Below are 19416 nucleotides of genomic sequence, written 5' to 3' on the forward strand. Positions count from 1 at the left end.
AACCTAGGAAATCTGAAGGAAAACAAGGCCATGGATCCACACAGGACTTCAGTTTCCAAAGCATTTCTACTTACATGTCCTCTTGTGCATACAAGTCCTGAAACCCACCCCATTGAGGAAAGCAGGGCTGATACTTGGTGTCCCATCTTGTAGCAAATGAGTCCAAGTCTCAAAGGGATTAAATTAATTGCCGAAGTCTTTCCAAGAAAGGAGAGAGTCCCTATTGACTCACAACTCCCGGGTGCTGTTACCAGTCTTTAGACCTCGCCTTAATGTTCTTTCTAGATATGGACACCGTTTGAATCACAATGATAACTCTGACCTGCAGCTCCAGAACCTAAGTAGAGCCTGGACCATGGAAATCCTGAGCTCTTGAGCAGGTGTGCAAACCAGACCAGGGCTGGCTTTTTATAGCGACTTTATTGGCAGTTAACACCCATGAGCTGGAGATGTGTCCAGAATTGAGTCAAGCTCTTACAAGAAGATGAAAATTCCATGAGAAGGGAGAAAAGCACTCCGTTGCCACCACGAGCCCTCTCTACAACTCACTGACCATTTCAACAAGTACTTTTTAAACTCCCGTTTTGTCTACCTAAGGTTCTGGTGTATCAGGACTTCTCACATGATGTAGGAATGACTAAAGCACATATGCAAAATGGGAGACACTGGAAATTGACCAAACATGTTCCATGACCTGTCATTTAATTTCTGATAAGGAAGTCAGAAATTAGCAATGATACAAAGTCAGCCAAGAAAGAAAGAAGGAAACAAACAAACAAAAAACTTCACCCTGTTTAGGTACTGAACTACTAATTGCATCTATTTTGTTTTAAAGTATTCTTTTTTTTTTTTAAAGATTTTATTTATTCACTTGAGAGACAGATCACAAGCGGGCAGAGAGGCAGGCAGAGAGAGAGAGAGGGGGAAGCAGGTTCCCCGCTGAGCGGAGAGCCCTATGCGGGACTCGATCCCAGGACCCTGGGATCATGACCCGAGCCGAAGGCAGAGGCTCTAACCCACTGAGCCACCCAGGTGCCCCTGTTTTAAAGTATTCTAACTCAGGGCGTCTGGGTGGCTCAGTCATTAAATGGCTGCCTTCCACTCAGGTCATGATCCCAGGGTCCTGGGATTGAGCCCTACATCGGGTTCCTTGTTCAGCAGGAAGCCTGCTTCTCCCACTCCCACTAATTATACTCCCTCTCTCGCAGTCTCTCTCTCTCTGTCAAATAAATCTATAAATAAATAAATAAATAATTCTAACTCAAATTTCTCATTACAAGAAATTTACATGTGCAGCCTATGAAAGAAGGGAAATGTGGCTTGTCTTGTGACTGAGGCAATTCAGATATCTTTCTGGTTTACGAGGAATAATTCACTTTAGGTTGTTGGTGTATCTATCTCTGTGGAACATAAATAAACTCTCTAGAAAGCAAGCTGGTCCCCGAGTAACTTTAGACAGACTTCCAGGTTGCCAGTTTGAGGGAATGAAATAACAAAGGTGTGTGCACACATGTACACATTGTTACATCCACAAAGCCAAGTTCTGTTACTAGTACACGTGCACACCTAGATGTGTGGATACACTTGCGCAACAAAACAGTTGTGAATACAAACAACCTCAGCATTGGAAGTAAACAAAAGTAAAAGATAAAAATGAACATGGAAGTAACCCAAGTCATTTGTCGGAGGTATAAACTAATCAAAACTAGTCTCTGAGATGCGCCTCTTAGTATTAGGAACATAAAACCATTAGGAACCTGAAAACATTCATCAGAAACTGAGAACAAAATCCGACAACAGAGTTTAGTTTTAGTGGACGTTATATTAGTGGGTGGGTAAGCTGCTGCTTCTTTCAAAATACAACAGATCTCCCTTGCCCTTCAGGAGTCCTGTTAACCCTTAGAAATAATGCCATAAAATGCCCACCCTAGCAATGGACGTTTCTCCCATGTGTGAGTTATTTCTCTCAGCCCCATTCAAAGTGTGAGATTAGGATTTGGATGGGAATGTGTATTTCAAGAAAAATGCTATACGAATAATTTGGAGCATGAAAACAGGTTTTTCTATAAATTCTTCTTGTTTTTATTAAGACAGTGCAGAGATAAAACACACCATATTGCAATTCCTAAATTGCAGCCATACCACTTATCAATGACCAATTAATTACTTCACTCCAAGACAGACACAAACGCTCCATTCAAATTCAGTTAATAGAATAGTGTCGGGATATCATGCAGACAGCTTGCATAAACACATGAGGAATAATAGCATACCCTCAATAGCTTCTGTGATTTCTAGACATGAAAACTTTGTCTTATTCCAATTTTCAAAAGATGGAATATAGAACGTTTTCATATAAAATACATTTGGAACAGTGTTTTTTTTTTTTTCTTTAAAAAGGCATCTAATCTGCTTGCAACATACACTCGCAACTCAGCTTTTTAGTTACAAAATCAGGTAGATACGTATTCTTTTTCATCTAATGTGACCGATGTGAACATCTCAGTGATTTCCAACAATGACAGTTAAATTCAAAATAATATTTTCCTGATAAGTGTGATATATATTTGTAATCAAAGGAAGAAAGACTTGTCAGTTAAGACTTTTAAGTTTCGTTTTGGGGAGCTATTTTCTATTTTACAGATAATTGAAAGTCAGTAGTTGTTTCACAGTATAAAATCTTGACTCAATTACCAACACGCCTTTATTTTCTGCTCTTTATTTTGAAATGTACTTGGACTGGAGGTATGGGAGAAATATTACTGTTTATCAAACACTTTCCTGGAAATTTCAATATACAAAATTTCCAGATTAATACATCCTAAAATAAATTATTTTTAGAAAAATGAAATTGAGGAAAAAAGGCGGAGGAAGCCTACAGCTTATATTCTGCGTGAAAAGCTTTCAATATCTTCCAGGTGGGGGCAACAGTAAGTCAGTTTTGAGAGAAGAGAGAACGGGCTCTTTAAGCTCCCTGAGTCCAGTTACAGAAGATGAAATGACTTCCTGGTAGTAACAACGTGCATAAAACCACCGTAAGTTTCCAGGAGATGGGACTTCTGCACTCCGCCGGGCTAGGAGCTGCAGGACCCACCGCCTAGCGCGAGCCGCCACCTCTGCACTCCGCGGACTCGGCGGCAGCCCGGGCGCGCACGCGCGCTGCGCACCTGCCGGGTGGGGGTGGGGGGTCGCCCCGCTGCGAGCGGCTGCCGCGGGCCGCCGCCCCACTCTCCTGCTCCGTGCCCCTGGGCGGTGGACCTCGCCTTCCGCGCCCCGGCTCCTTCCCCGTCCAGGACCGCCAGGAAGCAGGGAAAGCCTTCCCTCACGTTGACATCTCATTCATTCTTACTCTGGACAATTCAAGTCCTTTCACAACAGCGCGCGCGCGCACCTCTTCCCTTAAACTCTGGACGCGGCCGCCGGAAAACCAGCTCTCAGGCCCGGGGGCGGGGGGTCCCACTCCTTTTGACCTCCTCTTGGCAAATCTTCGGGCTCTGGGGAGGGACGGTCGTGCACTCTGGCGAGGACGAGGGTGGTGCGCGAAGCGGCGGTTGACCTTGCACAGTCTGTGCAGACGGGACTCCCCGGCAGGATCCCCGCCTCCTCGGTTTCCCTCGCCGACCCCGCGCGGAGGAGGCGGGGCGTGGGAGGCGGGAGAGGCGCGACAGCCAGGCCCGGAGGTGGCCGGGCGTCCGGGGCCCGCATGGAAAGGGCAAAGCTCGAGCGCGCGGAGCCGGAGACCCCCTCCTCTCTGGCGGCGCGGGGCTGGGGTGGCGGCGGAGGCCCGGCTTGCGGCCAGACTACGTGTCGCTCCTCCGCGTGCCGCCGCCCGCCGCAGCCCGAGCCCTCGGGCCACCTCCGCCGCCCCCAGCCGAGCCCGCGGCCGCGCCCTCGGGCCGGTACTTGAGCCAGCAGATGACCCAAGTGACGACGACCGAGAAGAGCGCCAGGATGCTGGCCACCGACAGGCAGATGGGCCCCACGGGCGAAGGCGAGGGCGATCCGGTTGCCGGGGCAGCGCCAGGGGGCGCCCCGCCGCCGGGAGGTACCCCCCCGCCGCCGCCGCCGCCGCCGCCGTAGTGGTTGACGAAGATGAGGCCGGTGAAGAGCAGCACCACCATGGAGAGGAAGGAGAAGACGACGCACACGCAGCCGGCGGTGAGCGCGGCGCGCTTGCAGTTCTGGCAGCTCTCGTAGGCGCCCGGGGCGCGCAGGCCCGCGCGGGCGCGGGGTCCGGGGACGGCGTCCTCGGCGGGCGGCGGCGGCTGGGCCGGGGTCTGGGCGGCGGCGGGTGCGGCGCGGCGCGCGGGCAGCGGCGGGAGGCGGTCTTGGGGCAGCGGGTCGTGCGCCGCGCGCAGCGCCAGCGGGAAGGCCTCGGCGAGCTTAGTGTTGTTGGGCAGGCCGTGCACGCGGCTGTCGGGCAGAGGCGTGCGGTGGCGGCACACGGGGCACGCGATGGCGCCAGGCGGGCCGTGCCAGGGCGGCGGGCGCAGCGGGCGCTCAGGCGCGGCGCTGGCAGAGGCGGCGGCGGCGGCGGCCGCGCGGAGCTGCAGCTGGCTCAGGCACTCCTGGCAGAAGGTGTGCAGGCACGCCAGCAGCTTGGGCGCGCGCCGGTCCGCGTCGAAGTAGTTGTAGCAGATTTTGCACTCGTAGTCCTCGAGCGGAGGGAGGCTGGGGACCGTCACCGCGGCGCTCCGAGCTCCCGCGTTCCCGCTGTCCCGGTCTCCCGCCGCGGCGACCCCGGCTTCTGCCGAGCTCCCGGGGCTGCAGCTTGGGCTTCGCTCGCCGCCGCCGCTGTCGCTCGCCGGCGCTGCCATGGCATGATCCGCCCCTCATCGGGGGCAAGGTGAGGCGCCTTCCTCCCCCTCGGTCGCCGCCTCGGCTCCCGGCGGGGAGGAGGCGCTTCTGCCTCCCCCCTCGGGCTGCTGTCGCCTGGCGGGGGAGGCACCGCTAGCTGGGCCGGGCGGGGGCGCCGCGGCGACCGCCTCCCCTCCCACCCCCTCCCTGCCCGCTGCCCCAAGGCGCGGGCGCCTCGGTCACTCCCAGTCCCCTGGCGTCTCTCTGCCGTCCCTCTGAGCCTCTCAAGGCCACTGTCCTGGTCCCTTTGGATGTCAGTTTTTGTTGGACTTGGACTTGGAAGTGGAGGGATGCAGGGGGGCGGTGCAGGAACGAAATTTGGGGTGCGGCTGCTTAAGGATGTGGCGCCCTTGCACACACCCTCCTCCCCCTCCCCTGCAGACAGCGGGTGGTGGTGGGAAACCTGGTCCTTCTTTTTCCTTGTTCCGCTTCCTCGCCCTCCTCCCCCTTTATCCTTCTTATTCCGTGTTTACTCCCCTTGGTCTGGGGCTGAGTCCCTGGCGGAGCCTCCTCTCCCCCCACCAGCAAGAGCTCACCGGTGATGTAATGCGGGACCGGCTCAGGGAGGGGAAGCAGCAGCCTGGGCAGCGGTGGAGGCAGCGCTGGTTCCTGTCCTTGGTGAAAATCGTGATCTCATTTCTCTGTCCAAGGGCGAAAGCCAGTAATCAACCAGATATTTACACTTTCCACTTGCATTAGCAAAGCCCCGGTGACCCTGCAGCATTCACAGGCTGGAAGCGGCGGGCTGGCATTTTCATTTCACCATTTGGAGGAAATTCTGGAGCTAAACGGTATCTTTCTTTCCCCGTGAAATATTGCCTGTTGAGATTTAAGGAGGCACGGAGACACAGACTCATAGCCAGGTCTTGCTGATTTTCTGGCTCTGACCACAGGGGAGGAGGTAGCTATTTCGCTGGTGCGCAGGCGTTTATGAAGGCAGCAGGGGGAAATGTTATTGTCAGACAGGTTTTCGGAATTTAAAGTCCGGGTTAAACTAGCCCCTGGCACCATTCACCACCTTCCTCCACTTAAACTTTTAATATGCAAACGTAGAGAGCCCAGAATTTCTTGAGTAACCTAGGATGGATCTTCCTGATTTATTACAGCTAATGGAAGCTGCGCTGGGCAGGTTAGCAAGAAGCAGTATTTCTTGAAGGAACACCCAGTAGAATACAGGACTAGTGGTTTTGGGGGACCATCCAAAAGGTGCTGTTCAGATATTCCTAACCACAAAGTTCTGTTCCCTGTTTCTCCAGGTTGGACGTTCCCCCGTGAAGAGAGAACCAGAAGGGAGAGGAAGAGGATGGTTCTCTGGGTTCCTAAGAGATGGGAATGTTTCCACTTTTTCTCCAGGTTCTCTGCGGAAGGCAGTAAGATGCTCCAGAGAATGTTTGTGGCAAGGACAAATGAACGGGGAAGCCGATGAAGGAAAAGGACAAAAAGAAACTGAGAAGCCACCAATGCAGGAATTGTCATAAATAACTAGTAAGTTTCCATGACATTCGAAAGTAAATTTTCTTTTTACTGTTGGTGAATAATGAATGTGATACATGTCTTAAGTGTGAGGGATCTTAGGAAAACTCATTAAAGACCCCTTTAGCTTTCATTTCCTAGTTTCAAATTTTATAAATATGATTTGGGGTAAAACTCTTTCTTCTTAAAATATATCATTTTGTGATGGGGGCTAGGATGAGCAGAGGACAGGGTGATGGGACATCAGGAGAAGGCCCTCATCTGGCCTTGGAATATTACAAAGTTATGCAAACCAACCACTCAGTGAAGGAACTGGGTGCCTGACCTCTTTTCCTCCTTGAGATGTATGATTGTGATGAGCCTGGAATCGTGCCTTTTTTAAACGATTTTATTTATTTATTTGACAGAGACAGACAGAGAGAGAGAACCCAAGCAGTGGGAGTGGGAGAGGGAGAAGCAGGCTTCCTGCAGAGCAGGGAGTCCAATGCAGGACTCAATCCCAGGACCCTGGGATCATGACCTGAGCCAAAGGCAGACACTTAACAACTGAGCTACCCAGGCACCCCTAGAATCATGCATTTTATGTGCAGTTTTAAACTGGGTTCTTCTACTCAAGCCCTTTCTGAATTTTTTATTTCTTACTTTTTAGAAGATTTCATTTATTTATTTATTTATTTGAGAGAGAAAGAGCATGAGCAGGGGGAGAGGCAGAGGGAGATGCAGACTCCCACTGAGCAGGGAGTCCAACTCAGGCTTGATCCCAGGACCCTGAAATCATAACCTGAGCTGAAGCAAATACTTAATCCATTGAGCCACCCCGGCACCCCTCTTCTACTTAAGCCTTGATCGCCCCTTGCTGAGATGAGACATAATGCTGATGTAGGAAACAATTAAAAACAGGGCATGGGGAAAAAATAAGCACAGAAATAGGAGAACTAGTGTGTATTTATGTCTTGTCCTTACAACCACCCAGTTCCTAGGACATATGCAGCTTCCATGCCAAAGGGGGATGGGAAAAGTGTTCTGAAAGTCCACATGTCTGCACTGGGCAAAACCATGGAAGATTTTAAATTTTCACTCGATTATGGATTCTCAGCATTGGATGGAAGAATGGAGAAATAGAGCATGGGGCTAGAGCAGAGTTGCTCTGTCTCAGCACTATTGACATTTTGAGCTGGAGAATTCTTTGTTGTGGTGCTGATCTGTGCATTGTCAGATGTTTCGTGACATCCCTGGCCTCTACCCACTTGGTGTCAGTATCAGCCCATTCCCAGTGGTGACATGGGGGTAAACTCATCCTGGGGGGTATACTTAAACCTGCTGGAGAATCACAGGTCTCTACCAAAGTCACAGATTTGGTTATGGGGAGACCAAAAGAACTAACATTCTCCAGCTTTTAACTGGTACAAGCGAAGATAGCCTTGGAGTTGGAGGTAATTATTTAGCAGCTACCAACATTTTTTCTACAGCTCATGGTCCCTTAGATACCCTAGCACCCTCTTTGAGAGGTCCATACATTCTACTGATAGGATCATAAACAATTGCCAGGATTCAGTTAGCAATGCTAGAATTTACTCTCTGTGTTTGGATGGCTTTTAAAGGGACTCAGTATCTCCATTCATTTATATCCTAGGGCCAGTAATTATTTTTAGGTCTCATAAAGGTGTCACATGGGGGCTTTTGTCTGTGCAATGAGAAGCCACAACATACCTGAAGAGTGTGAGTTTGGATGCTGTAGGCCACAGGCATCGGCCTTAATGAGCTGTTAAGGCCCAGTGCTTACCATGTCTCCTGCAGCAGTAAATAGTGAAGTTTGGTCATTCATGTAGGAATTATGCTTTCTTTGTGGTGAAAACTGTGTTGAAACGGATCTTAAGCCAGAAAGAAGAAACTCAATATTCACATCAGGGTTTGAATTGGCTTTGCTTGTGAATCTTGTTTAAGCCTTGAATATATTAGATACTCAGTATTGGCTGAATTGTTTTCTTTCTGAAGACCTAAATAAATGAAAGACACCACTAGTCTCAGGTACTCTTTTACATGTATTTCCTCCATCAACCATTGAGAGAGAGAGAGAGAGAGAGAGAGAGAGAGAGTGAGAGTGTGTGTTTTAGTTTTAGGATTAATCATCCTGGGTCCAAATGCTAAGCTTTCCTCCTCACCCCCTGTGTGGCATTAGATATGCTAGTTAGCTTCTCTGTGCTTCCGTTTTCCAAACTTTAAAATGGAGATGAGTAGTGACATAAGTCTGTTGTGAAGATTGAGTATGTTCTACACATAACACACAGAGTTCCCGACCTCCCTCCTTTTTTTTTTTTTTTTTAAAGGATTTTATTTATTTATTTGACAGAGATCACAAGTAGGCAGAGAGGCAGGCAGGGGGTGGGGGGAGCAGGCCCCCTGCTTAGCAGAGATTCCCAATGTGGGGCTCGATCCCAGGACCCTGAGATCATGACCTGAGCCAAAGGCAGGGGCTTAAACCACTGAGCCACCCAGGAACCCCCACCCCTGGACCTCTCTTAACACTCAGTATTGTTTCTGTCAGGTGTTGCTATTCCTGATCTCATCAGTCCTCACAACTACCCTATGAGAGAAGCCAGAAGGTTTGTGTCACCAGCTCAAGGTGACACACTAGTAGCGACAGAGCAATTCTAAACCAAGTCTCCCATCATTTCAGAGATAGAGATGCATTTAGCATCTCAGTCAGAAAGACAAGGAGGAGGAACCCTGACCTAAGAATTTAACCACATATTATTGATCTGTTAGTTGTAATAAATAAAGTCGTGTATAAAATATGAGGACAAAGTGAAGTCTTATTGGTAATATTGGAAGAATAGATGTATAGCCAGATAATGCCCCTCAGAAGCAAGTAGTAGATGAGTCAATCAAAAAGTTGACATTTTAAGATAGAAGCCGTGTTGATTCAATTAGACATTATTGAGGTCCTACTTTGGCAGGCATTATTGCCATGTGATAAGGCACCTGGCCTCCAGAAACTAAGACTTTAATAGAGGATATTAAATGTGTGCAGAACTCGGAGGCAGAATGAGGCAAGTTTGTGGTCCAGGGACAAGGTCTGCTGGGAATAAGGAGGAGAGAGAAGTTATTTCTGTTCTAGGGAGTTAAGAGGTTTCCATAGGCTCATGGTCAGTGATTTGTAGAGGGTTTAGAAAAATGCAGAGAGAAAGGCATTCAAGGCAGCAGCAGGGAAAGCAGTGTGTTGAGGGCATGGCTAGTGGCCTGCTTCAGAGAGAGTATGCTGTGTGTAGGACACTGTCGAGGGAAACCGAGAATGCTGTACTAGGAGGGTTGGGCTTAATTCTGTAGACAGCTGGATGGTCCACAGTCAACACAGGGCAGGAGTATCCTTGGGTGGTTGAGCTTGGGTGTGATAGGTGGGCCAGAGTTGGTACTGACTTTCAGGAGAGACCTGTATCAATTAAAAGGTTACTTTAGGCACTAGATCTCATTGTTCTATATACTGCAAAAATATAACTTTTAAAGAATTAATGTATTCCATTTATGGTGATAAGTTTTCTCCTGTTGTGTAGAGACAGTATGGTCTAGTGGTTAAGAACACTAGTAGCTGCTTACTAGCTGTGTAATCCTGGAAAAGTTACTTAACCTTTCTGTGCCTCAGTTTCTGTGGCTACAGTTTCTCTCCTGTAAAATAGGAGAGTAGTATCTACTTCATATGGACTTCATATGGTTGTTGCAGGGTCAGAATGAGTTAATCTTTGTTCAACCTCAAACAGTGCCTAGTACATGGTAAGTGCCACAAACATGTCAAGAAAAGAAGCTAACGAAACAGGACTAATCTGCAGTGATTCAAAAGACACTCTTTTTCTGGGGTGCCTGGGTTGCTCAGTGGGTTAAGCATCTAACCCTTGATTTCAGCTCAGGTCATGATCTCAGGGTCATAAGATTGAGCCCCTCTTCAGGCTCAGGACTCAGCAAGGAGTCTGCTTGCTCCTTTCCCTCCCTTGCCCCTCCCCACCCCGCTTCTGGGCACACGTGCTTTCCCTCTCTTTCTAATAAATAAATAAGTAAATAAACTGTTTTTTAAAAAAAACCCAAAATATTTTTTAAGGGAAATTATCATTTCTTTTTTGCTAAGTAAAAATAACTCATAATGAAAACTCTCTCAACCAGGTGATCAAAGTTCATTTCAATAGCAGTAAGTCAAGCTGATCACATGTACCCTTGATGTGATGTGTGGAGAATGGCACGTTCTGTGATACTCCTCTCAAAAACCCATAACCCCAGTTTTTTTAAAGATTTTATTTATTTATTTGACAGACAGAGATCACAAGTAGGCAGAGAGGCAGGCAGAGAGAGAGGAGGAGGAAGCAGGCTCCCCACTGAGCAGAGAGCCCCAATGTGGGACTCAATCCCAGGACTCTGGGATCACGACCTGAGCTGAAGGCAGAGGCTTAACCCACTGAGCCACCTACGCACCCCCCATAATCTCAGTTTAAGCATGGGAAACATCAGAGAGATCCCAACAGAAGGATATTCAATCAAACACCTGGTCAGGATCTCCCCAAACTGTCAAGGTCATGAAAAACAGGGAAAGTTTGAAAAACTGTCATAGCCCTTAAAGGGGCCCTAAGGAGACAGGATGACCAAATGTGATGTATCCTGGATGGGATACCGGAACAGCAACAACAAAGACGTTAGGCAAAAACTAAGGAAATCTGAATAAATCATGGGATTTCGTGTTACCATGTATCAATACTGGTTCATTAGGTATGATAAATGTGGCCTGTTAACATAAGATATAAATAATAGGGGAAACTGAGTACAGAGTATATGGGACTCTCTATGCTGTCACAGTAATTTTTCTGTAAATTTCAAACTATTCTAAAATAAAAAGTTTATTTTTTTAAAATGTGGTCAATTCATGGAGATTTGCAATCACAAGACAACTAACATCCCTGGGGATTAAGACGTGTCTGCTTACTGTGCCTCCCTATCACTTCAGGTAAAATCTAGTAACCAAGATTTGAAAAGCCTTACAAGGAAACATTAGATTTAGTATTTACTGCATTAGAGTATCTTAATACTTTTTATGATGTGCAGTTAATAGTGATTTTTAAAAATGTATATAACTGTTCAACTACTTCGAAGAAAATTCAAGAAAGAGAATTTTATTATTGTTTTTTAAGTCATCTCTATGGGCTTGAACATACAACCCTGAGATCAAGAGTTGTGCGCTCCACTGACTGAGCCAGCCAGGTACCCCAGAAAAGACAATTTTAAAATAACCTATAACCTAGTACTTCAGCATAGCTATTCCATCACTGAATTTATTCACTTAGGCATGTGTTTTATATAGTTGTAATAGTAGTATGTACTTTGCTTCACTTTAATTTGATTTATTCATTCAGATTACTATTTATGGTGTCTACTGTGTATCAGACAGTGTTTTTCCAGGTTGACAATGTAAAACACACAGTGAAGAAAACAGACAAAATGCTTGCCCTCATGAAGACTATATTCTTTTGTGTGTGTGTGTGTGTGTGTGTGTGTGTGTAGGCAACAATAAATAAATAGGTAACATTAAGAAGTGGAAACTGCTATGAAATAAAATACAGCAGGAGAGGAGGTCTGGGAATATTAGGGTGTCAAAAGGGTAAGTTGCTATTTTAAATAAAGAGGCCAGAAATGTTCACCTAATAAAGTGATATTTGAGCAAAGACACTAAGGAAGTGAGGGATAGAACCATGTACTACTCCAAGAGTGCCCCAAGCAAAGTAAAGAGCATGTTCAAAGGTCCTGAGGTAAGAGCATACTTGATATGTTCCCCGAACAATAAGGAAGCCAATAGCAGGAGTAAAGTGAAGTAGGGGAAAGGACAGGAGATGAGGCCACAGTAGGTGTCAGAGTGGAGATGATCGTGTAGGGCCTTGCACATTTTAATGGTTTTTGGTTTTTAATAAAGTCTTTTTTTTAAAAAGAATTTTATTTATTTGACAGAGAGAGATCACAAGTAGGCAAAGAGAGAGGAGGAAGCAGGCTCCCTGCCAAGCAGAGAGCCCGATGTGGGGCTTGATCCCAGGACCCTGAGATCATGACCTGAGCCGAAGGCAGAGGCTTAACCCATTGAGCCACACAGGCACCCTGATTTTTGGTTTTTAATTAGAATGAAATGAGAATCCATTGAAGGGTTCTCAGGAGAGAAGTACAGGATCTGCTTTAGGTCTCCAAAGAATCACTATCACTGCTGTGTGAAGAATAGATTAGAGGGCAAGTTTAGAAACAGGTAACCTGAGTAGGTGACTCTGGTTAACAAACTAGATAGAGGGGGCACCTGGGTGACTCAGTTGTTAGGCATCTGCCTTCGGCTTAGGTTGTGATCTCAGGGTCCTGGGATCGCGCCCTGCAGTGGGCTCCCTGCTCAACGGGAAGCCCGCTTCTCCCTTTGCCTGCTCCCCCTGCCTGTGTTCTCTCTCTCGCTGTGTCTCTCTCTGTTAAGTAAATAAATAAAACCTTAAGAGAAAAAAAAAAAAAACTAGATAGAGGAAGGTGCTCAATTCCCTGGGACTGCTTGGGTCCTGTACATGAACATGAGGCTGGCGGCACTTGCAGATGTGGGGAGCAAGGGACTGAGAACGGTTTCCAAGGATGTTTCCAGGACTTTTGTCCTAAATCCAAAAGCTCCAGCGTACCTGTTTTAGTCAATAGCAATCATTAACTTAACAACAATGCAATAAGCATTTTTCCATGATATTGATATTTTTTATAATCAGGACATCCTTCATTTCCTCATTCAAATACAGTAACAGTGATGCTTGCTGCTGACCATCCAATCCCAACTTGGAACCTCCTCCCCATTTCCTGTTCTTACCCTGCTGTATTTCATTCTGTGGCTACAATCGTTGGGGCCCAATGCAAATTAAAAATGTGGAACATTTGTTAAAAAATTATTAAGAATTTCAAGAAGCTGGGGTGCCTGGGTGGCTCAGTGGGTTAAGCCTCTGCCTTCGGCTCAGGTCATGATCTCAGGGTCCTGGGATCGAGCATCAGGCTCTCTGCTCAGTGGGAAGCCTGCTTCCCCCTCTCTCTCTGCCTGCCTCTCTGCCTACTTGTGACTTGTGATCTCTGTCAAATAAATAAAATCTTAAAAAAAAAAAAAAAAAAAGAATTTCAGGAAGCTTAGGGTGCCCGGGGTCGGGGCGAGGGGGGCTCAGTCGGTTAAGCATCCAACTTTTGGTTTCTGCTCAAGCCATGATCTCGAGGTTGGGGGAATAGAACCCCACATGGGGCTTCTGTGTTCAGTGCAGAGTCTATTCAGATCCTTCCTTCTTCCTCTCTGCCCCTTGCTGCTCAGGCTCTCGCTCTCAAATAAATAAATATAATCCTTTTAAGAAAAGAATGTCAAGAAGCTTGCCAGAGAGCATTAGAGCAAGTGGGAGGCCCTTCTGGGTATAGGACCCTGTCACAAGCCTGAGAAGCCAGCCCTGCTTACACATGTCATATATTTAACTAGCTGTTTTGTTTACTGTCTGTCCCTCCTCATAATCACATAAAGTCTGTGGAGGGTAAGGTTTTTGTGTTTTGTGCTCTGCCCTAGCGCTATGCTTAGACTAGTACCTAGCACACAGTAGACACTCAAAAAATATTTTTGAATGAATGAAGTGATTTTTTTCTTTAAGATTTTACTTATTTTTTTTTTTGAGAGAGAGAGTGTGTAAGAGAGAGAGAACATGAGTAGGGAGAGGGGGAGAGACAGAGGGAGAAGCACACTCCCCACTGAGCAGGGAGCCTGCCACATAGCTCAGTCCCAGGACCCTGGGATCGTGACCTAAGCCCACGACAGACACTTAGCCACAGAGGTGCCCCAAGAATAAGTGAGTTTGAATGGGTGATTAACATTTTATCCTATTACTATTATTTTATCCTATTTTTTATCCTTTTACTCTCCTATAATTTTCTTTTCTTTTCCATTTTTTTTTTAAGTAGGCTCCAGACCCAAATGTGGGGCTTGAACTCATGACCCTGAGATCAAGACCTGAGCTAAGACCAAAAGTTGGATGCTTAACCCACTGAACAACCCAGGTGCTCCTCTACCATAATTTTTTTAAGCATTCTTTTTTTTTTTTTAAGATTTTATTTATTCATTTGACAGAGATAAGAGAGAGAGAGAACATAAGCAGGAGGAGTGGGAGGGGGAGAAGCAGACTCCCTGCAGAGCAGGGAACCTTGTGTCGGGCTTGGTCCCAGGACCCCGGGATCATGACCCAAGCCGAAGGCAGACACTTAGCTGACTGAGCCATCCAGGCATCCCTCTTAAGCATTCTTTCATCAGTGGGTGTTTAGGTAGAATATTTTGCTCCTATAAATCCTATGGCAGTTAAAATATTCAACATATAGCCTTGGCTGTATTTTTGGATTAATTCTCTAAGACTAAATCTCAGACATGGAATTTTTATAGACCATTATCCTTGAAAAATGCAATTTGCAAAATGTATTAGCTGGATGACTTTACATTATATTAGGCATTAATTATTCTTTGACAGTTTGAGTTGTTATTTAGAAACCGTTTGATCACCCAAGAAACTGCTTTTATCCTGTCAATATTTGTGTTTATGAAGGAGGAGGTTTTTTTTCTTTCAAAAAGAATAACTTTTTTCTCTTCAAGAACTTTATTATAAGTATAAAACCATTTCTTTTCCTGTTGCTTGTTTTAATTTTGTTCCAGCAAGATATGAGTAAAGAAAGAATAATCAGGTAGGTTTTGTAGTTAACATAATAAATTCACTCCATTTCTCATATATTTTATTGTTTCATCGGATTTTTGGTGTTTTAGTACTCAGCTTAAACTGTAGCTTATGCAAGAAAATGCACGTCTGTTGTACTCCCCGGGGATTCTTAGTAGTTGCTTTTGAGAGTTTTAGCTTTTCCAGGGGTACCTGGGTGGCTCAGTTGGTTAGACCTCTGCCTTCCACTCACGTCATGATCTCAGGGTCCTGGGATTGCGGCCCACATCAGGCTCTCTGCTCAGGGGGGAGCCTGCTTCCCCTACTCTCTCTGCCTGCCTCTCTGCCTACTTGTGATCTCTCTCTGTCAAAAAAAAAAAAAAAAAAGTTTTAGCTTTCTCTAAATGTGATTATTCGAGCTGCCCCCCAAAAGAGCCAGAGGCTTCTGGGGTTCCTAACCCTGTGTATTTCCCATTGTTTATGCAAACCTAGGAAGTGTCTAATGTCCCAGAGCTTATCCCAGCTGGCAGAGTGATTGGTATTATGGTTGGTTTCTGTGTCAGCTGGCCATCACCAAGGCTTGTCAAGTGTCTACGCCCCAACGCAAAACAGAATCAGTCCTAAACAAGATGGGAGATGGTTAGAGCATCAGATTCTTGTGTCTTAAAATGTTTTTTTCCTTAATTAAGAAATTTGAAAAATGCTTTTCTGCCCTCAAATTTGTAGATCTTCGCGGCAATATTTGGCAGTTTCTTTGTTTTTCTACTCCCATTTCACATTAAGGGTGCTAATATAGACCAGGGGAAGCCCAAATTGTTTACCCCAAAGCCATGGGGTAAATGCAGCTAAAATCAAAGCTGCATTTCTCTGAAGGCTGTAGGGTAGAATCCATTTCCTTGCCTTTTCCAGCTTCTGGAAGATACCCTCATTCCTTGCCCCATGGCCACCTCCCTCTAAGCTCATATCTCCTCCAACTCTGACTCCAACTCTCCTGCTTCCCACTTAAAGGGACCCCATGATTGTGCTGGGCTCTCCTAGATAATCCCGGATACCTTCCCTATGTCAAACTCTATAACTGCAAGGTGCCTTTTGCAGGTGCCTAAAGTAAGATATGCGTAGGTTCTTGGGATTCAGGGGCGGACATCTTTAGGGGCTGTTATTTTCTTGAACATATAAGCTTTGCAGCCCCAGTAAAGCTGCTCACAACTGTTGACTGGTCCTTATGTTGCATCTGCCCCAGCCCCCACTCAGCTGCAAAAGAGCTGAGAGAAGCCCAACAGTGGGCTGCAGTAGACCAGTTAGGAAACTTTGCCATAAAATATAATAATGTAGGGGCACCTGGGTGGCTCAGTGGGTTAAGCCTCTGCCTTCAGCTCAGGCCATGATCTCAGGGGTCCTGGGATGGAGCTCTGTATCTGGCTCTCTGCTCAGCAGGGAGCATGCTTCCTCCGCCGCCCCCCCCCCCCCGCCTGCCTCTCTACCTACTTGTGATCTCTGTCTGTCAAATAAATAAATAAAATCTTTAAAAATATATATAATAATGTAAAAGCAGGTTTTGTTTTGGTTTGGTTTGGTTTGGTTTGGTTTGGTGTTTGTGTTTTTTGTTTTTTGGTTTTTTTTTTTGGTCATAGGAATCCAGCATCCACATTTCCATCCTTGGGAAATTTCTCCTTCAACCAGAGCCTCCTTTGCTGCCTGGCATATTGAATTAATGCCCCCTGGAGTAGCCCTCCACCAAGGACGAATGAGACCTGTTGTATTCCTACACCAGCTCCCTCATCCCTCCTCAGGCAAGTAAATTCTGGGGCATGTGCTTTCTCCTTGCTCTCAGTTTCCCCAGCAGAGTGAAGCTCTAGACACTCACAGTGGGAACTGATACAGGGCACCCTTTAGCAGCTGCTTCCCTTTCCTGCTTCCTGTTCTTACCCCTCTTATTGGTGTTCCCTTGGGATCAAACTCTTGTCTTATTTCCTGGTTCACTTCTGGAAGAACTCCAGTTAAGATATGGGGAAAAGCGGAGTACCTGAGTGGCTCAGAGGTTTAAAGCCTCTGCCTTCGGCTCAGGTCATGATTCCAGGGTCCTGGGATTGAGCGCCCCCCCCCCCCCCCCCCGCTCTGCTCAGCAGGGAGCCTGCTTCCTCCTCTCTCTCTTTGCCTGCTTCTCTGCCTACTTGTGATCTCTGTCAAATAAATAAATAAAATCTTAAAAAAAAAAGGTATGGGGAAAAGCTTTGAAAAGAAGGGAGAGCAGAAAAAGAATGTTCAGACACATTTGCAAAAGCTTTTCTTGTTGAACCCCTCTTGAACTAAAAACTAGAGTGAGGATAGTAGTAACCCATAGATATATTTTAGGGGATTTCAGGATGTGTATGTTTATTTCTCACTTTTAGAGCATTTCCTGGGAAGATTCCAAGCCCCTAAGAGAAGCTGCACCCCAAAGCCCCAGAGTATATTGTCACAGTGGGGCAGGGGCAGTTCCATGTGGAGAGAATTAGACACAGCTCACTCTACCCCCCCAGTTTCAAGATGCCTGATGCCCCAGTGCACTCCAGGAGAGCACACACAACTTCCTGAGCCTGAGTGGGGAGCAGATGTGTCTGAGACAGTCCAAAGGGAGATTGTGGTTGGGAGAGGGAAGAGGCAGATGGATCTGAGAGAGGAAGCCCCAGCAACAGAGCCTCAGATGCACCAGGGACCAAGATGGGATGATGGTCTCCTGAGGAAAGGCCAGCATGGACCCAGTTGCTCCTCTCTACCTCCTGCCTCTGCCTTCGTTGGCCCCAGATGTTGTCCGGAGTAAAAGGAGAGAGAAGGTCAGAGTCCTGAACTGACAGAGCTATTACCCCAAAAAGGGGATTTGTAAACCGAAAAAGAAGTGACTGAATTATTGGCAAAATTAAGTTGGTTCTTTTGCTGTTTTTTCAAGAAAAATTGAGGAGGGCTTATAAATCAGGAGCATATAATATTGCACCTGTCACTGGAGAAGATACTTCATTTCCCATTATTTGTTTTAACTGTGGTCCACCGTTTATGTGGCACCATGAAAATAACCTGTGGAAAACACAGGTTAACTGGATAATGTGGAATAACATAAATGTATTAAACTAAAACCAGTTTATTTTTCCATGTTCACATGCATGTGCATACACACACACACGTTCCCATGAACTGCTTTGCCCTTCTGGCTCTAAGGAAGTGGGTGGGGTCAGTACTACCTTGGGAAAGAGGCTTCATGAGGAGCTCAGGTAAGGCTAGCCTGGGAGGGGTCTGCAGGGAGAAGGGACAAGAGACTAAGGTGTCAGACGAATGTGTCCTGGCTCCCTCTTTTGTGCCAATGAACCCAGACAGGTGAAGTGGAGCCTCAGAACTTGTTATTAGGTAGTATGAGGGAATTATTATTGATTTTGTTTGGTATAATAATAGCAGTGGGATTGGGGCGCCTGGGTGGCTCGGTGGGTTAAAGCCTCTGCCTTCAGCTCGGGTCATGATCTCAGGGTCCTGGAATCGAGCCCAGCATCGGGCTCTCTGCTCAGCGGGGAGTCTGCTTCCCCTTCCTCTGTCACTGCCTGCCTCTCTGCCTACATGTGATCTCTGTCAAATAAATAAAAATCTTAAAAAAAAAATAATAGCAGTGGGATTATGAAAAACTTCCTTATCCTCTCTAATAAAGTATTGTAGGGGAGTGTGATGTCTTGCATTTGCTTTAATATACTCCAGCAAAAATAAATATATAGATAAATAAATTTAAAAGTGGGAGAGGGGCGCCGGGGTGGCTGAGTGGTTTAAGCGTCCAACTCTTGATTTTGGCTAAAGTCATGATCTCAGGATCATGGGATCAAGTCCCGTGTGGGGCTCATGCTCAGTATGGGTCTGCTAGTCCCTCTCATTCTGCTCCTCTCCTTGCTTTCTCTCTCTCTCTTTCTCTGAGATAAATAAATAAATAAATAATATATATATATATATATTTTTAAAGTGGGAGAATAGAAGAAATACATGGGTGTCACCATGTATAAAAATTCCTTAAGTTGGGTGATAGGAATTTAGGTCTTCGTTTTAATACTTTCTTTTGTAATATTTGAAAATGTTCCTGTCAGTGGGGTTCGATCCCAGGACCCCGAGATCATGACCTGAGCCAAAAGCAGAGGATTAACCCACTGAGCCACCCAGGCGACCCTTGTATTGCATTTCTGACCAGTGTCTGTGCCAATGCTTCTGTCACTGCAGTGACTCCCAAGACTCTGAAGGCTGCCCAAATGTGGAAAATATAAGACACTGGGATTCCCAGCCTAACACTACAGATTGTCTTGACCTCTAGGGACAATAAAGGCCAAAGATGGTATGAGTCTGTACACACAATATCTAAGCATACCTTCACTGGAAGGAG

The 19416-nt window shown here is 46.3% G+C and overlaps 1 protein-coding gene across 1 annotated transcript; it reads right to left on the reverse strand.

The window, feature by feature from the left end:
* Window positions 1-3689: 3689 nt before the first annotated feature.
* Window positions 3690-5483, reverse strand: LOC116597470 (forkhead box protein D1-like). The gene is made up of 2 exons (XM_032355239.1): window positions 5394-5483; window positions 3690-4932 (listed from the first exon to the last, which is right to left on the reverse strand). Exon 2 carries the CDS (start codon window positions 4815-4817, stop codon window positions 3801-3803), a length of 1017 nt encoding a protein of 338 aa, XP_032211130.1. The 5' UTR covers window positions 4818-4932; window positions 5394-5483; the 3' UTR covers window positions 3690-3800.
* Window positions 5484-19416: the final 13933 nt, after the last annotated feature.

Source organism: Mustela erminea, chromosome 8 (assembly GCF_009829155.1).
Source record: "Mustela erminea isolate mMusErm1 chromosome 8, mMusErm1.Pri, whole genome shotgun sequence".
Lineage (NCBI taxonomy): Eukaryota > Metazoa > Chordata > Mammalia > Carnivora > Mustelidae > Mustela > Mustela erminea.